The sequence below is a fragment of the Trichomycterus rosablanca genome, chromosome 26 (assembly GCF_030014385.1).
Source record: "Trichomycterus rosablanca isolate fTriRos1 chromosome 26, fTriRos1.hap1, whole genome shotgun sequence".
Lineage (NCBI taxonomy): Eukaryota > Metazoa > Chordata > Actinopteri > Siluriformes > Trichomycteridae > Trichomycterus > Trichomycterus rosablanca.
Genome location: NC_086013.1, coordinates 4320509 through 4337577, shown reverse-complemented (window position 1 = coordinate 4337577; position 17069 = coordinate 4320509). Strand labels below are relative to the sequence as shown.

The 17069-nt window shown below is 43.5% G+C and overlaps 1 protein-coding gene across 1 annotated transcript; it reads right to left on the bottom strand.

Moving 5' to 3' along the window:
- Positions 1 to 1361: 1361 nt before the first annotated feature.
- Positions 1362 to 17002, bottom strand: hnrnpul1l (heterogeneous nuclear ribonucleoprotein U-like 1 like). Its single transcript, XM_062988315.1, has 16 exons — positions 16932 to 17002; positions 15382 to 15588; positions 14995 to 15291; positions 14615 to 14807; positions 14450 to 14523; positions 13488 to 13627; positions 13249 to 13348; positions 11897 to 12009; positions 11535 to 11801; positions 10579 to 10701; positions 10183 to 10311; positions 7202 to 7370; positions 5088 to 5351; positions 4655 to 4827; positions 2444 to 2698; positions 1362 to 1580 (listed from the first exon to the last, which is right to left on the bottom strand). Exons 2-16 carry the CDS (start codon positions 15569 to 15571, stop codon positions 1464 to 1466), a joined length of 2604 nt encoding a protein of 867 aa, XP_062844385.1. The 5' UTR covers positions 15572 to 15588; positions 16932 to 17002; the 3' UTR covers positions 1362 to 1463.
- Positions 17003 to 17069: the final 67 nt, after the last annotated feature.

The window sequence follows — 17069 nt, the reverse complement described above, 5'->3', positions numbered from 1 at the left end:
TGTTTCTCTGCATGCTTTGTTAGCCCCCTTTCATGCTGTTCTTCAATGGTCAGAACCCCCACAGAGCAGGTATTATTCAGGTGGTGTATCATTCTCAGTGGTGCAGTGACAATAACATGGTGATGGAGTTTTTAAATACCGTGTCCACTCATTGTCCACTCTATTAGACACCCCTACCTACTTGGTCCACCTTGTAGATGTAAAGTCACAGACGATCGCTCATCTATTGCTGCTGTTTGAATTGGTCATCTTTAAGACCTTCATCAGTGGTCACAAAACGCTGCCCACGGAGTGCTGTTGGCTGGATGTTTTTGGTTGGTGGACTATTCTCGGTCCAGCAGTGACAGTGAAGTGTTTAAAAACTCCATCAGCACTCATACCAGCACAACACACACTAACACACCACCACCATGTCAGTCATTGTCAGTGCAGTGCTGAGAATGATCCACCACCCGAATAATACCTGCTCTGTGGTGGTCCTGACCATTGAAGAACAGGGTGAAAGGGGGCTAACAAAGCATGCAGAGAAACAGATGGACAAAGTGCTTCTATATGGTAAGTGGAGCTGATAAAATGGACAGTGAGTGTAGAAACAAGGAAGAGGTCATAATGTTATGCCTGATCGGTGTAGTCTATGCATTCTGTTAATGGAACCTTAAAAAATGAATAAATAAACACAACACAGCTTTTTTCTTCCATATTATAATCTCAAATACAAAAACAGCTTTGATCTGACACAAATCCACATGCAGATACTCTTTCACAAACCTGATACAAGGTATAAAAACTTACAACCACAATGATACGGGGGAGAAAACATGAATGACGTTTAAAGGATGGTATAAAAAAAGATGCGCTGTTAAACTCCACAGGTATGCATAATCAGTCAGGTTTCATTCAATCGTAATTAAAACTGAGCTTCTTTAAATACACTTACATGTACTAGATCTAGACAAATTGCGTTTATGAATGAATTCTGGCCTATCGTTGTAAATGAGTCTACCGAACCTGCTATTCGTAATAAATGGGGTTAAGACAAATCAAGCGAGTAAAATGTTCCATTAAAAAAAGCTAACTGATTAGATGTGTAAATGTTCCTATTGCGAAGCACTCGAGCATGAAGCGTACAAGCAGAACGGCTGTGCGTGCAGGATCCTGAGCAAACTACACACGTGGCTACTCCTTTCAAGTAGACCGGGTTTCCATTTATAAATATACTTTAGCACTGAAGCTAGTGCCACCGAAAAGAAAAAAACGATAATGGGGCATAAAGAAACCGCGGTTAGCTCGGAGACTGAATCTTTTAAAGAGAGAGAGAAAGAGCTAACGTAGCAGGATTAGGAGGGATTGGTCTATGGAAGATGGAAGGAAGACTGGGTAAGGCTGGGGATAGAAACTTTAAAAACAGGTCGAAGAAGAATGGCAATGATGGAATGATAACGAAGCGTCGGAGCTGGATGTGGCTACTGCTGCGGTGCGCCTTGGGAGCCCTGCTGGTAGCTTCCGTAGCCGCCGTACTGGTTGTAGTACTGATTCCACTGGCTCTGGTTCTGGTAATACTGCTGCCACTGCTGAGCGTACTGCAATCACATAAAAAAAATAGAGTCCGTTATAACAGACGATTCATTTTGTACAGTCTTAATAACGTTGTATAGTTGTATATACACCAATCAGCCATAACATTAAAACCACCTCCTTTTTAAACACTTTGTAGTTCTACAATTACTGACTGTAGTCCATCTGTTTCTCTGCATGCTTTGTTAGCCCCCTTTCATGCTGTTCTTCAACGGTCAGGACCCCCACAGAGCAGGTATTATTTAGGTGGTGGATCATTCTCAGCACTGCAGTGACACTGACATGGTGGTGGTGTGTTAGTGTGTGTTGTGCTGGTATGAGTAGATCAGACACAGCAGCGCTGATGGACTGGGAATAGTCCACCAACCAAATATATTCAGTCAACAGCGCCCCGAGGGCAGCGTCCTGTGACCACTGATGAAGGTCTAGAAGATGACCGACTCAAACGGCAGCAATAGATGAGCGATCGTCTCTGACTTTACATCTACAAGGTGGACCAACTAGGTAGGAGTGTCTAATAGAGTGGACAATGAGTGGACACGGTATTTAAAAACTCCAGCAGCGCTGCTGTGTCTGATCCACTCATACCAGCACAACACACACTAACACACCACCACCATGTCAGTGTCACTGCAGGGCTGAGAATGATCCACCACCTAAATAATACCTGCTCTGTGGTGGTCCTGACCGTTGAAGAACAGAGTGAAAGGGGGCTAACAAAGCACGCAGAGAAACAGATGGACTACAGTCAGGTATGGTAGATGGAGCTGATAAAATGGACAGTGAGTGTAGAAACAAGGAGGTGGTTTTAATGTTATGGCTGATCAGTGTGTGTGTATATACCTGTATATAACTACTCATCACTGACCTGCTGGTACTGCTGGTTATAGCTCTGCTGCTGCTGCTGCTGCTGCTGCTGCTGGGCCGGTGGTGCCGGCTGCTGCTGCTGATGTTGCTGCTGCTGCTGCTGCTGATGGTGATTGTATCCCTGGGCCGTGGCAGCAGGTGCCTGACTGTAGGGCTGGTTGTAGCTTGGATACTGGCCGTAGTTTCCGTAGTTGTATCCCTGGCTGTAGCTGCCTTGGTTGTAGCCTTGGTTATAACCTTGACCGTAGTTCTGAGGCTACAAAAACGAGAAGGTATGTGGCGTTACTATATGAACTGAGTTTGACTGAAGCGACTGACTGATACAAATCAAAAGCGGTGAAGACTGCTCGTCATTTATAAAGGAAAACCTACATAGGCCAAAAGGGCGTGCTGGTTGCGGCAAGTGCACACCGGTAAAGCTGAGCAGTATTTACTACATGAGTACAAAAGTATGTCACACAGAAAGGACCCGGACCACCCCACCTGGGGACTGAACCCAGGACCTTCTTGCTATGAGGCGACAGTGATAGCCACTTATGCCAAGTTCACACTACACGACTTTCCAAGTCTTTCAGTCGGTGTATATTTCACACTACACGACTGATCGGCGATAGGGGGTTTCACACTACACGATCCATCACCAACTGGAATCGCAGGCGAGCTTCTCTGGTCTCCTTTTTTTTCTTCTTTACAAAAACACACGTCAGAAGTGACGAGGGTTTTAATGACACCACGTCCAAAAATGCACGTCAACAAATAGCGAGAGATCAAAGTTTGTGCGCTGACGTGATGAAATCAAGGAGGAAAAATAAATGAATCTGAGTGGATTTGGCAACACGAACAGTATGTGGCTTGTTCTGTAGTAAGTTGGAGGTTAATTAATAATTTTGTAATGCAGTGTGGGTGTTATGTTTTGTAGAGGACGATCAAATCAGAAATACTACGTGTGTGTGCCGGTGTATCCTGATATAAACTATATCCTCTTCTGCATTTCCCTTCACGCTGTATCCTGCGTTCTCATTGGCTGTTCGACATGTCACTCATTCCCAGTTGCCCATCCGAGATCAGATATCTGACGTGCTAGAAAACTCGATCCGGTGGGCGAGCCGGTCGGGTCGAGTTGTTGGATAGTTCACACTTAGCGACTGAGAGCCGAGTTTTGATCGCCGAGCGAACGCCGAGTTGCTCCCGACCCGGAAAATCGGGAAAACCAGTCGCCGAGCGAAAATCAGGGCAAAAATCGTGTAGTGTGAACTAGGCATTAGACACTGTGCTGCCCTCATGAATATCGTTATGGAAAACAGTGTGTCGTTTTTAGACATTAACTTTGTAATGCTGCATTATTGTGAAGTCACATGACACATCTGAATACAGAATCTCCTCCGATTCTTTAGACTCCTGGATCCTTACTTGTAGCCTTTTCTCTTAATATTATTAAGATTGTCAGTGGGCAAGTGCTTAATTCCCCGATTTGTAACTCGTCCTCTTCACTTCTTGCCCTGACTATCACTCGTTCCCCTGAGACAGGGGTAGAGTCTCACAGAGAGCCATATCTGGGACAGTGGTAGCCTAGTGGGTAGAGCTTTGGGTCCTTAACCCTGTCTGCTCCAGGGGCGCTGTACAATGGCTGACCCTGTGCTCTGACCCCAACCTCCAAGCAAGCTGGTATATGCGAAGAAAGAATTTCATTGTACTGTACGTCTGTATATGCATACATGACACATAAAGGCGTTCTATTCTATTCTATATGGCATACTGAGGGCCATGCTATGTTGTCGGGTGATCCACCACCCCTCAGGCGCTTGGACCTTATTGTATACTATCCTGTCGTACCTTCCTGTTAATCATCTGACCCTTATTTGCTTCCCACAGCTTGTCAGCAACATATCATTTGCCTGCCATAATGTATCAATCACACGTGTTAATATTCCACACACTCCTGTTTTTTTTCTGTGTCAATTTGGTTTATTTGGTTTTATTTTTCCATTTAAAACCACAATGACATTCATTTACCACCCATTACCTTCTATTCCCTTTAATATACATGTACACTATAGTTACTTGATTCTTTGTGATATATATTTTCATCACAAATAAATGAGCCATGTCCCTTGGTTACACTGCTTCGATGTCGTGTATATCTGTTTATGTAGCCAACAACAAACTGGAACCTGAAATTGAGAAACCGTGCACCACTAGGGCAAAGGAATACCTGGGACTGATTGTAGCTACTGCCTGCTCCGCTGCCTCCTTTGTTGTAGGAGCCCTGGCGACTGTGGTTGAAGCTTCCCCCTGATTGCTGGGTACGGTTGTAGCCTCCCCGGTTGCCTGAATCTCTGTAGTTGTTCCCCCAGCGGTTCTGGTTGTAGCCGCCGCGGTTGAAACCTGGATTAAAACACAGAAGAACGTGTTTATAAATGTAATTTGACAGGATTGGCCACTGTTGAGCATATAATAATGTGAAAGGAGAATATAATTAAAATGTAATGTTAGACCAGACTGTGCTATTTATGAATATAGATTTAAATCTGAGGTTATGACCAGATTTGTTTTTTAAATTATATATAAATTATGTTTTTATAACGTCGACAATTTTCACTGTTTCACTACGTCAGTTCAGACACAGACCATCACAAGTTCATTACCTCCGCGGAATCCGCCACCGCCACCGCCACCGCCAGAGCCGCGGTTCTGGTACGAGCCTCGTCCGCCCTGCGGGGGGCTCTGATGCTGAGACCCGCGTCCACGGAAGCCTCCCGGGCGGTTATCGAAGCGTTTGTCGGGCGGCGGGCCGGCCTTTTTGCCCTCCTCGTTGTACTGCTTGATCAGCGCGTCGGTTTCGTCGCGTTGCAGCTCGACGAAGGTCACGTCGTCCAGGAACTCCCCGGGTTCGGGCAGCGCAAAGTTGGCTGAGGGAGGCAGAGGGCACGCAGTGAGGGTGAGAAGGGATGTTTCAGAGAAGACAAAGAGAATTGGACGTTAGATTTATTCAAAATAATGGCCAAAATAAATAAGAACAAGGGGAGAAGAAGTGGGAAGAGAGTAGTGGGTATGGTAGGATAGTGGACAAATATTGCTATATAAGTGATTAAGGGAAAATTTGTACCAGACTAGGTGTAGGCATGTAAATAAAAAAATAAATAAAAGGGACAGTTGCCAGAGTTCCTTTCAAATAATTTATTTTACACTGGTGTTAAATTTAAAAGTTCCCAATGTACACTATATTGCCAAAAGTATTCACTCACCCATCCAAATCATTGAATTCAGGTGTTCCGATCACTTCCATGGCCATAGGTGTATAAAACCAAGCACCTAGGCATGCAGACTGCTTCTACGAACATTAGAACGAAAGAATGGGTCGCTCTCAGGAGCTCAGTGAATTCCAGCGTGGTACCGTAATAGGATGCCACCTGTGCAACAAGTCCAGTCGTGAAATTTCCTCACTACTAAATATTCCACAGTCGACTGTCACTGGTATTAGAACAAAGTGGAAGTGATTAGGAACGACAGCAACTCAACCACGAAGTGTTAGCCACGTAAAATGACAGAGCGGGGTCAGCGGATGCTGAGGCGCATAGTGCGCAGAGGTCAATTGCTACAGACCTCCAAACTTCATGTGGCCTTCAGATGAGCTCAAGAACAGAGCGTAGAGAGCTTCATGGAATGGGTTTCCATGGCCGAGCAGCTGCATCCAAGCCTTACATCACCGGATGCAGAGGTGTAAAGTACGCCGCCACTGGACTCTAGAGCGGTGGAGATGTGTTCTCTGGAGTGACGAATCATGCTTCTCCGTCTGGCGATCTGATGGACGAGTCTGGGTTTGGCGCTTGCCAGGAGAACGGTACTCGTCTGACTGCATTGTGCCGAGTGTAAAGTTTGGTGGAGGGGGGATTATGGTGTGAGGTCGTTTCTCAGGAGTTGGGCTCGGCCCCTCAGTTCCAGTGAAAGGAACTCGTAATGCTTCAGCATACCAAGAGATTTTGGACAATTTCATGCTCCCAACTTTGTGGGAAGAGTTTGGGGATGGCCCCTTTCTGTTCCAACATGACTGCGCACCAGTGCACAAAGCAAGGTCCATAAAGACGTGGATGAGTGAGTTTGGTGTGGAAGAACTTGACTGGCCTGCACCTCAACCTGATAGAACACCTTTGGGATGAATTAGAGCGGAGACTGCGAGCCAGGCCTTCTCGTCCAACATCGGCGTCTGACCTCACAAATGCGCTCCTGGAAGAATGGTCAAAAATTCCCATAAACACACTCCTGAACCTTGTGGAAAGCCTTCCCAGAAGAGTTGAAGCTGTTATAGCTGCAAAGGGTGGGCCGCCATCATATCAAACCCTGTGGATTAATATTATGGGATGTCACTCAAGTTCATACGCGTGTGAAGGCAGACGAGCGAATACTTTTGGCAATAGTGTATCTCTGTGCTCATCGGAGTGTCTGTGCAGTGTACGCTGACGACGTCAAAGTACGTTTTAAAAGTAGAGTAAATTTGAAATGAAATGTCACAGGAAACGGGGTTAAAGGACAGAAAAAAAATCACAATTAAAGACAAGAACAAGAGGACGAGCTCTTTTGTCTGGCAAAACAGAAAAAAACAGGGTCTTCCAATTATAGGGGAAAAATTAAACCAAATAAAAAAAGTACATATATATATATATAAAAAAAAAAAAAAAAAAAAAAAAAAAAAAAACAGCAAAAGCAGATCTGGGTGTGTAGTTGGAAGCATTGTTGTTTGGTTAATCCATGGCATTCCTACCTTTCATTTCTAAAACAGCATGATCAGGCACATCCTTCCCTTCCTCATCAGTTCGCTTTAACGTTCGCTCTTTTAAATCCTCATCCGTGGGACAAATTACAATAGCCTTGCGTTGAAACCCTTCAAAAGGACGCATTTTTCGTCTCTGGGCTGATCCATATACATTTGTCTAGCAATGGTGACAAGAAAGAAGTAGAAGCTTTTTCATTATTGTTCACTTGTTTGCTTTTTGTTACGGCTTCGGGTTCCGAAGGAGGGGTTTGGGGATCCTGCAATGATGAAAGTGAGAGATTTTTTTATGGCTAGATTTACTACCAGGAATGACTAATGGCTCTCTCTCACAAACCCCCCAATTCACTTACCTTAGAAAAGACAGGAACCATTTCACCACAGGAGTACTTTTGGGTTTTATTTAGATAAAAAGAGGACCAAGCTTTTTTTCCTACAGATTCTAGTCTATATTTTACGGTGTGCAAAGTTCAACCTTCTTAATTCGGTATCAACTTGACCAGAAATCTATTCCAACGTAATTATAAAATTCCATTCCTACTTGCCCCTTACATCCAAACCTCTATAACTAACTATAAATAACAGGTTACCTTTGCAACATTTACACATACCTGCTTTACGTATCAGTTTACCAGGGTCTAACTTTTATAAATGAAAAGCTCAATACACACAACTTAACACAACAATCTCACCTACAATACGTCTGATGGAGTTAAACTTAGCTTAGCAGTACATCATCAAATAAAACACTGCCTAACAAATGGTGCCTATTGCAGCTCCTTACTGGGCTGCTGGTAGCACTTTGATTTCCCAATAACGTAAATTTGCAGCCAGCGTAACTTATTATCTTCAATGCTATACACTATGTCTGAAAGGATTTTCTTTATCAGCTGATGCTGAGTTTCCCCACATGATCTAGCAGTCAGGATTTCTGGTTTTCACCCAGGCTGCCTGGGTTCGACTTTAGGTATGGGAATTCTTTATTATTATAATTATTATTAATTTCTATGGATGTAACTCTCTACCTACACTCTACCCACGATGCGATTCACGATACTGGGTTCACGATACGATATTTTCCTTTTATTATTTCTCTTAAAAAAAATAAATAAAAAATAATACTGTATTTGTGCTTATCTTTTATTTAATCTAAATAATGAATGTCCTTTTTAAATTAAGCCCAATTTAGCAAAAAAACAAACAAACCCGAATTTGGCAACCAGACGTATAGTGCCAGTGACGTCAACCAGGCGAGGTGTATAGCGCCAGTGCCCTCTGCTGTTTAAAGTGAATATCAATTCATTATGCATGTCGAATCGATTTAAATTGTGGAATTTTTGAATCAGTTATTACCTGTCTTGTGGTGAATCGTTACATCTCTATCTATCTATCTATCTATCTATCTATCTATCTATCTATCTATCTATCTATCTATCTATCTATCTATCTATCTATCTAACTGTCAGGGTCACCACAGTGGATTATTCTGACTTGCATACCTAACGAACTAGCTCGAAAACGAATCATAGACATTTTATTTGTTTATTGATTTAATTACATAAATGCCATGTTAAATGAAAGATCACATTCATGGCAGAACAGGTTGAGTTTTCACTCCTAGCAAATAAGTCAGTGGTGTTTCTCTAAGAGACATTATTTTCCATTGGTCTTTAGTAGTTTTTTTTAATTACTTAGTATTTGTATCATTGTACCTCTATCTCAAACAAAATGTCTTTCAAAGACCTGGGTATGAGCGTTGTTTGACGATCGTGATTCAGATGTTTGAATCGTAGATAGTATTTCAGCCACATCAACTGACATGTAAAGAGGTTTGCCGTTTTGGGGTGTATGGTCTTCAACAATATTGAATTTACCACATTAAACCAATTTTAAAGCACTAAGTACAGTTTGAATTATTAACAACTGAAAAAAACCCCACTATTAAATAATGAATAGTGTCAGTACTAGTTACCATGACAGTCCGACCGCCTACCTACTCACCCTAATTAACTATTAAATCATAACCGCAGCATGCAGGTTTTTCTCTTTTGAAGCGACCCACAGTCTGTCCAAATTGTTTTTACCTGGACCCAGGCAACACAAACAATGCATCAAAACGAAACACAAAATCTGGTCCCGTCGTAGTTTACAAGATGTAACTTAAAGCCTCCACAAGGGGGCGAACACGTGCAAGTTCATTCATATTCGTTTATTTCTAATTATTATTACTATTTTTCTGGCTGCGAGCCACCCTGGTCTAGTCTACACTCTCCTAGGTCCCCTTACTTACCGATACTTACCAGCTCGTCGAATGGCCAGCTATGCCCACTACAGACAAACATTCACGACCTACCTGCCAGTACTCACGGTTTCCCTAATGAACCCGAGGTGCGTCCGTTTGACCCTACCTACCTTATTCTGACTCGTCGAGAACTGGCCTGAAAACTTCAAAGCGGGTTAATTCTACTTACCGTGCGCATCATTATTAATACAACAATTAACAGTTCCAAGTATATCTATCAGTAAACATCAAAGCGATGTTGTGTTTTTAGCATTACCATAGCAACAGAAGGTGTTTTCTTACTCACCAGGCTGTGATTACTTGTTTTTCAACATCTTACTATTGACATGGACTATTTGTACAATGTACAAGCTATTTAACAACACATACAGTATAAAAGGAAAACAAGCATGTTTAGGGTCATTAATGAACGACTAAATATCTTTCCTGTTAATGAAAGATCAGTACAAAACAGAATTCTATACAAGATAATGAAGGGCAACATAAAGTGGCGTCTTCAGAAGCACAAGCCGCTAACCGATGCTTATGGGCTACAGAAAGAGCAGAAGTGTGTTAACGAACATCAGCATCAGGGAGCAGCAATAGGCTGCTTTTTTACAGGGGTCGGAAATGTTTCAAAAGGAGAAAATGGGTGGACTAGTAGCACCGACAGAGGGGGAAATGACAGTACCTGGTCTAGGATGTAGTTACGCTTCTTGCGGGCGGCGATCTGGATGAGGCGATTGAGGCACTGAGTGGCCTGCGAGATGAGAACGTCCCAACGGCCGGCGTAGTTCCTCTGCCTACGGAGTCCCATCACCTGCAAACAGAAACAGTAGTGATTTCACATTTTTCCAATTCACGTTTAATGGTTAATCAGCATAATGAGGCTGTCCGAGCAATCCTACAGCAATTCAGTTAGCAATCGGTTATTCAAAATATCCAAGATGTCAAAGTTTAAAGCAGCTAAAAACTTGGCTAACCCAACCAATTCTGTGGACGCAGAGTGGGGGTGTCAAAACACAGAGCACACTTTCCCGTGAGTGTAGTAGGGCCCTAGTGATATTGAACAGCGGTCTGTACTTACCTTCATCTTCTCTATGATGGCATTGGTACCCAGGATATTGAACTTCTTTTCTGGGTGCTGTTGATAGTGCTTGTTGGCCCAGGTGGTCTTTCCAGCACCAGGCAGGCCGACCATCATAAGGATCTGTTAATAATGGTAAAAAGTCATCCTGATGAGCTCTTTGTAGTTCTACAATTACTGACTGTAGGCCATCTGTTTCTCTACATACTTTTTTAGCCCCCTTTCACCCTGTTCTTCAACGGTCAGGACCCTCACAGGACCACTACAGTGACACTGACATGGTGGTGGTGTGTTAGTGTGTGTTGTGCTGGTATGAGTGGATCAGACACAGCAGCGCTGCTGGAGTTTTTTCCCCACTCACTGTCCACTCTATTAGACACTTTTACCTAGTCGGTCCACCTTGTAGATGTAAAGTCAGAGACGATCGCTCATCTATTGCTGCTGTTTGAGTCGGTCATCTTCTAGACTGACATCAGTGGTCACAGGACGCTGCCCACAGGGCGCTGTTGGCTGGATATTTTTGGTTGGTGGGCTATTCTCAGTCCAGCAGTGACAGTGAGGTGTTTAAAAACTCCATCAGTGCCGCTGTGTCTGATCCACTCATACCAGCACAACACACACTAACACACCACCACCATGTCAGTGTCACTGCAGTGCTGAGAATGATCCACCACCTAAATAATACCTGCTCTGTGGTGGTCCTGACCATTGAAAAACAGCATGAAAGGGGGCTAACAAGGTATGTAGAGAAACAGATGGACTACAGTCAGTAATTGTAGAACTACAAAGTGCTTCTATATGGTAAGTAAAGCTGATAAAATGGACAGTGAGTGTAGAAACAAGGAGGTGGTTTTAATGTTATGGCTGATCAGTGTATATATATATATATATATATATATATATATATATATAAACACATTTGGGGGTAAATGGTGCTTTACTACATCTGCGTATACCTCACACTCAGCCTTGTTGGCTGGCCCGACTGTTCCTCTGGTTCGGTCCTGCAGCGGCAGGTCCTGTAGAAACGTATAACCCGGAGGCTGGGGGAAGAGCGGCTCGTCACGCTGGCCGAAGTTGAACTCCACGGAGCAGTTCTTCACCAGGACGTGCGGGAAGAGAGCGCGGCCGGCCAGGTCGCATCGGGGGATGCTGTAGCAGACACCCAGCCACTTGCCATTTTTAGTGAATGCCATTTCCACTTGCTCTTGGCTTTCGAAGTCCTGAAGGAGAAGGTGTGAGATTCGTGAGGTAAGAAATAAGCAGCTTCTCAGCGTTTCTAAATAAAACGTCGCTTAATTGTCAAAAATGCACTCACGATGTAGCAGCCGATGACATCATTTTCACCAAACTTCTCCCCATAGTCATCAAATTTACAGTTACAGGATTTCTTGCCAGTTCCACCGTAGCCATAAGAGAAGGGTTCCTCTCCTATTAAAAAAAACATTAATATTGATAAACAATAAGCAGCTAAACAGTGCAAATATGACTTCCATTTAAAAGTCATTTAATATTTTAGAAAGTGTACACAAGCCCACTACAACTAAGATCCAGATCTGGAGTTCTGAGTGAATCTCAGTTTGTTTTGTTTGTTTATTTATTGGGATTTTAACGTTCCATCAAGATCCATCAGTTCACAAGTTTAATGTTAAACACAGTCATGGACAATTTTGTATCTCCAGTTCATCTGACGGCACGTCTTTGGACTGTGGGAAGAAACTGGAGACCCCGGAGGAAACCCACACGGACACGGGGAGAACATGCACAGTCCACACAGAAAGGACCCGGACCGCCCCACCTGGGGATTAAACCCAGGACCTCCTTGCTGTGAGGCTACAGTGCTACCCACTGAGCCATCGTGCCGCCCCAGTGAATCTCAGCAGTGCTGTCGGCTGGTCAGGTGTTTGCACAGACTTGATTGTTTAATGACCGAAAGAGGGGCGGCCATTTGGAGGTGCACTTGGATAAAAATATAAACGTCACAACAAGCCTGGCTTCCCCAGGAAACACTGGATGCAGGGCAAGAAAAACCCAATCGAGTCTGTGCAGTCGCCCAGCTGGACGATAGCACGTGCTGTGATCTGAACCTGAATCTCCGCAGTGACGTGGTAGCATAATAAGCCGCTGTATGTATTCAGTTGAATGGAATTGTTCATATGCAGTATTATACAGCGATCCCCAACCTTTTTTTGCACCACGGACCGGTTTCATACAAGATATATTTTCACAGATCTGCGGGGGGGGCGGGAGGATTTAAAATAGAATAACTCTAATGCTCACAAATGAGCTTTTTTCGCTGCAATGAGACTTTGCTTCCACCTGAGGGTGATATAAGACGATAAACACCAGTGTGTTGTCATTGAAGTAGCGATCTCTAATTATTCTTTCTGTGCAGCCCGGTAATAAGTGACCCGTTGGTTGGGGACCAATAAAACAACAATAACAACAATAAATCTACATTTAAATTTGTGGCACTTTGCAGAGGCTTTTATCCAAGGCGAATTACAATCATCACCGAATACAATTTGAGTAATTAAAGGTTAAAGGGCCTTGCTTAAGGGCCCAACAGTGGCAAATTGGTGATAGTGAGGCTTGAAACAGCACTTACTGTTCAAAAGTTAACAGATAACTATTGATAACAATTACAACAGAGTTTCCTTTTCTACTTACCAAGTTGGGTATTACAGGAGTCCAGGGACCATCCAATTCTCACCACGTGTGGATCAGGCTCGGATGTGGGAAGGTGCTTTACTGAGATCTCCTCATTGATCTAAAAAAATAAACAAATAAAGGCATGTCACGTAATCCTTCACTGATCAGTAACCACATTTATATTAAGGGCCATTAAAGAAAACATCAGAAAACATCATTTTCAACATCAGGTTCAACAGCTGTTTCTAGAATATTACCCTCATTTCGTAGCAAACACGTCCTTTGGTAACACCATAGGAAGCTCGGGCGCCTGCCCACAAGTAGGCGAATCCTTCGATGGTAAGTGGATAGCCATTGTAGCGGTCACGAGCCACCTTAAAATGCAAGTCACAATTATCTGCAAAAAAAAAAAAAAATGAGAAAAGATCAATACACAGTCAGTGATATCAGTCACATGTACACTGCTTAGCCATAACATTAAAACCTCCTCCTTGTTTCTACACTCACGGTCCATTTTATCAGCTCCACTTACCATATAGGAGCACTTTGTAGTTCTACAATTACTGACTGTAGTCCATGCATGCTTTGTTACACCTCTTTCATGCTGTTCTTCAATGGTCAGAACCACCACAGAGCAGGTGTTATTTGGGTGGTGGACACGGCAATGCTGCTGGAGTTTTTAAACACCTCACTGTCACTGCTGGACTGAGAATAGTCCAGCAACCAAAAACATCCAGCTAACAGTGCCCTGTGGGCAGCGTCCTGTGACCACTGATGAAGGTCTAGAAGATGACCGACTCAAACAGCAGCAATAGATGAGCGATCGTCTCTGACTTTACATCTACAAGGTGGACCGACTAGGTAGGAGTGTCTAATAGAGTGCACACGGTATTTAAAATCTCCAGCAGCGCTGCTGTGTCTGATCCACTCATACCAGCACAACACACACTAACACACCACCACCATGTCAGTGTCACTGCAGTGCTGAGAATGATCCACCACCCAAATAATACCTGCTCTGTAGTGGTCCTGTGGGGGTCCTAACCATTGAAGAGCAGGGTGAAAGCAGGTTAACTAAGCATACAGAGAAACAGATGGACTACAGTCAGTAATTGTAGAACTACAAAGTGCTTCTATATGGTAAGTGGAGCTGATAAAATGGACAGTGAGTGTAGAATATATACATATAACACATATGTGTTTATAGCATTGTACTTACAAGTGTCAATGGCCACGAGCGTGTCATCAAAGTCCTCCTCGTCTTCCTCAGCTGGAGGTTGAGGCGATCGCCCCCTGTGAACCAAACGAAAGGTACGTGTCTGCCAAGGTGGACGAAAACCAAATTAATATAATATTTTAAAACAAAGGCAAACAGAGGATTTACCTTCGGTCTTCACGATGCTCATAGTAGCCATATCCTCTGCCATCATCGTGGGGTCTTTTCCGACTGTATCGCTCCTCTTCTGTCTTTACTTGATGTGTTTGGTCTCCTTCCAAAGGTGCATGCTGATTTGCTGCTTCTGAGTTTTCGGGCACGTCTTCCTCTTTCTTTGGCTCTTCTTTTACTTTGCAGGGAGCTGGTGAGATTGTACAGCGTTCATTAATACAACATATTAAACAATAATGCTTATAAATATATTTTGTATATTCGACAGGCTTTATTAAGGTGCTGTGTGTCTGTGTGTCAACAGCCCTACCATTAAATCAGGTAATCTGGACTATAGATATGTGATGCTGTTATATATGATGCAAGATCAGACTCACCTGGTTCACTAGCCTCCTGCTCCTGAGACTCTTGCTCCTGTGACTGATCCTCTTGCTCCGCTGCAGGCTCCTCACACTCCAGCTTCACCTCAGGATCCTGAGCTGGCTCATCCCCGGCCCAGTTTTCTTCCTGATTCTCATCGCCCTGTTCATCTGGAGCAACGTCGGTCATTTCAAAACCAGAATCAGGAGCACTGTCGAGGTTCTCGTTATCGTCTTGCTCTTGGGTTTCGCCGTTTCCATCGTCACTCTGAGGTATGTCGGCTTCCCCGTTACCAGGTGCCTCTAGAGCGGATTCTGGAGTCAGACATACTGATTATTATGGACTGTCATCACTCAGTCATAGGTGCATAAAGTACAGAAGTATGCTATTAAACGTGTTGTTACCTTCTTCACTGTATTCATCTTCTTCCCCGGCGTCCGGCTCTTGCGTGGCTTCTCCGGCGGCCTCTGCGTCCAGTGCCGCCTGCAACCTGTCCACCAGGTCGGCCTTCAGACCGCGAGTGTCCAGGCCACGCCGCTGTAGCTCCTCTTTTAGCTCGTTGACTTTGAGCTTTTTTACATTCAGGGTGCTCATTGTGTCCTCTGCTCACCCTGTTAATAAAAAATAAAACAAGCTCAGAGAGATGCAAATTATGTTCGCAATTCTTATTACATCTTCTTACATGTACACTAAACTCTGCAATCTGCTGAAAATGCCCACTTACATATTAGATCCAAATGAGAATGTTAAAAAGTAATCAATTACTTAATAACAGAAAAAGAAATCGATGTATTTGATCATCACTGTTGGATAAAAAAATGCTTAAGTACACTCATACAAATTTAAATACAGTGCACCCTTGAGTGTCTGTGTTGGGCCCTTGAACAAGGCCCTTAGGGTTCAACTACACGATCGTACTTGGTCACAATTACATAAATGGATAAACACATTTGCTAAATAACACAAGTGGGTAGCACTGTCGCCTCACAGCAAGAAGGTCCTGGGTTCGATCCCCAGGTGGGACGGTCCGGGTCCTTTCTGTGTGGACTTTGCATGTTCTCCCCGTGTCCGCGAGGGTTTCCTCCGGGTGCTCCGGTTTCCTCCCACAGTCCAAAGACGTGCAAGTGAGGTGAATTAGAAGACAATAAATTGTCCAAGACTGTGTTTGATAACCTTGTGAACTGATGAACCTTGTGTAATGAGTAACTACCGTTCCTGTCATGAATGTAAGTGTAGAACATGACGTTACAATCCTAATAAACAAACAAACGACACAAATGTAATCGTAGAGTCGATGTAAAGCTAAAAAAACAAAACTGTGAAGTCAGAGGGTCTATGACTTTGATATGTTTAGCTGTAGTAATTAAGAAAACAATTAATTGTAAATTTTACTCTAAATTGTGATCCTCCTCGGATGAAGGTCAGTCAGGTTCCCAAACCCTCGTTTCAAGCTGCAGCTGAATGCAAGTGTAAACATTGATAAGCCAACAAATAGCTCTGAATTCAATCTTAGTGCACTATAAAGTGTGCTAATGCCATTAAATTGCACTAAATGTAGGGCGCATGTGTAGGGAGCATGAAGCCTGTTGTTATGTGGCCCGCCTCGATGGGACGCTCGGTTGTCAGCCAAACAAACCCTAAATGGCAATGTTTTTGCACATGTAGTGCAACAAAAGAGTGCCTAATTACAATTTTGTCGAAGCTGGTTAACTATAAGACCCAAAAATGTGCGCAAATTGAGCTTTGCGTTGTATTGTTTAATATTTAAAAATAAACAGGTTAGTTTAGCCTAGCCTAGCCTAGCTTAGCATAGTTTACCTAACCAACGTTAAGCAAGTCAGCTAAAACCACCGCTGAGCAAATTCCCGCGGTTGTTGCGATATGCAAAATAATTGTGAAGTAATTAACCCGAAGCTAACACAACATTTTAGCAAATGAAAGCCTATTCGCATACCTTATAAGTTTGTTTTATTTACTGCAAGCCTCTGTAGCTGCGGTGTCTACAAGATGGAGGATGACCGAAGCTTACCAACTTACGCTACTTCCGTGAGAGTGTTAACCCGCGTTATTTTAAGCACGTAATGATTGGCTG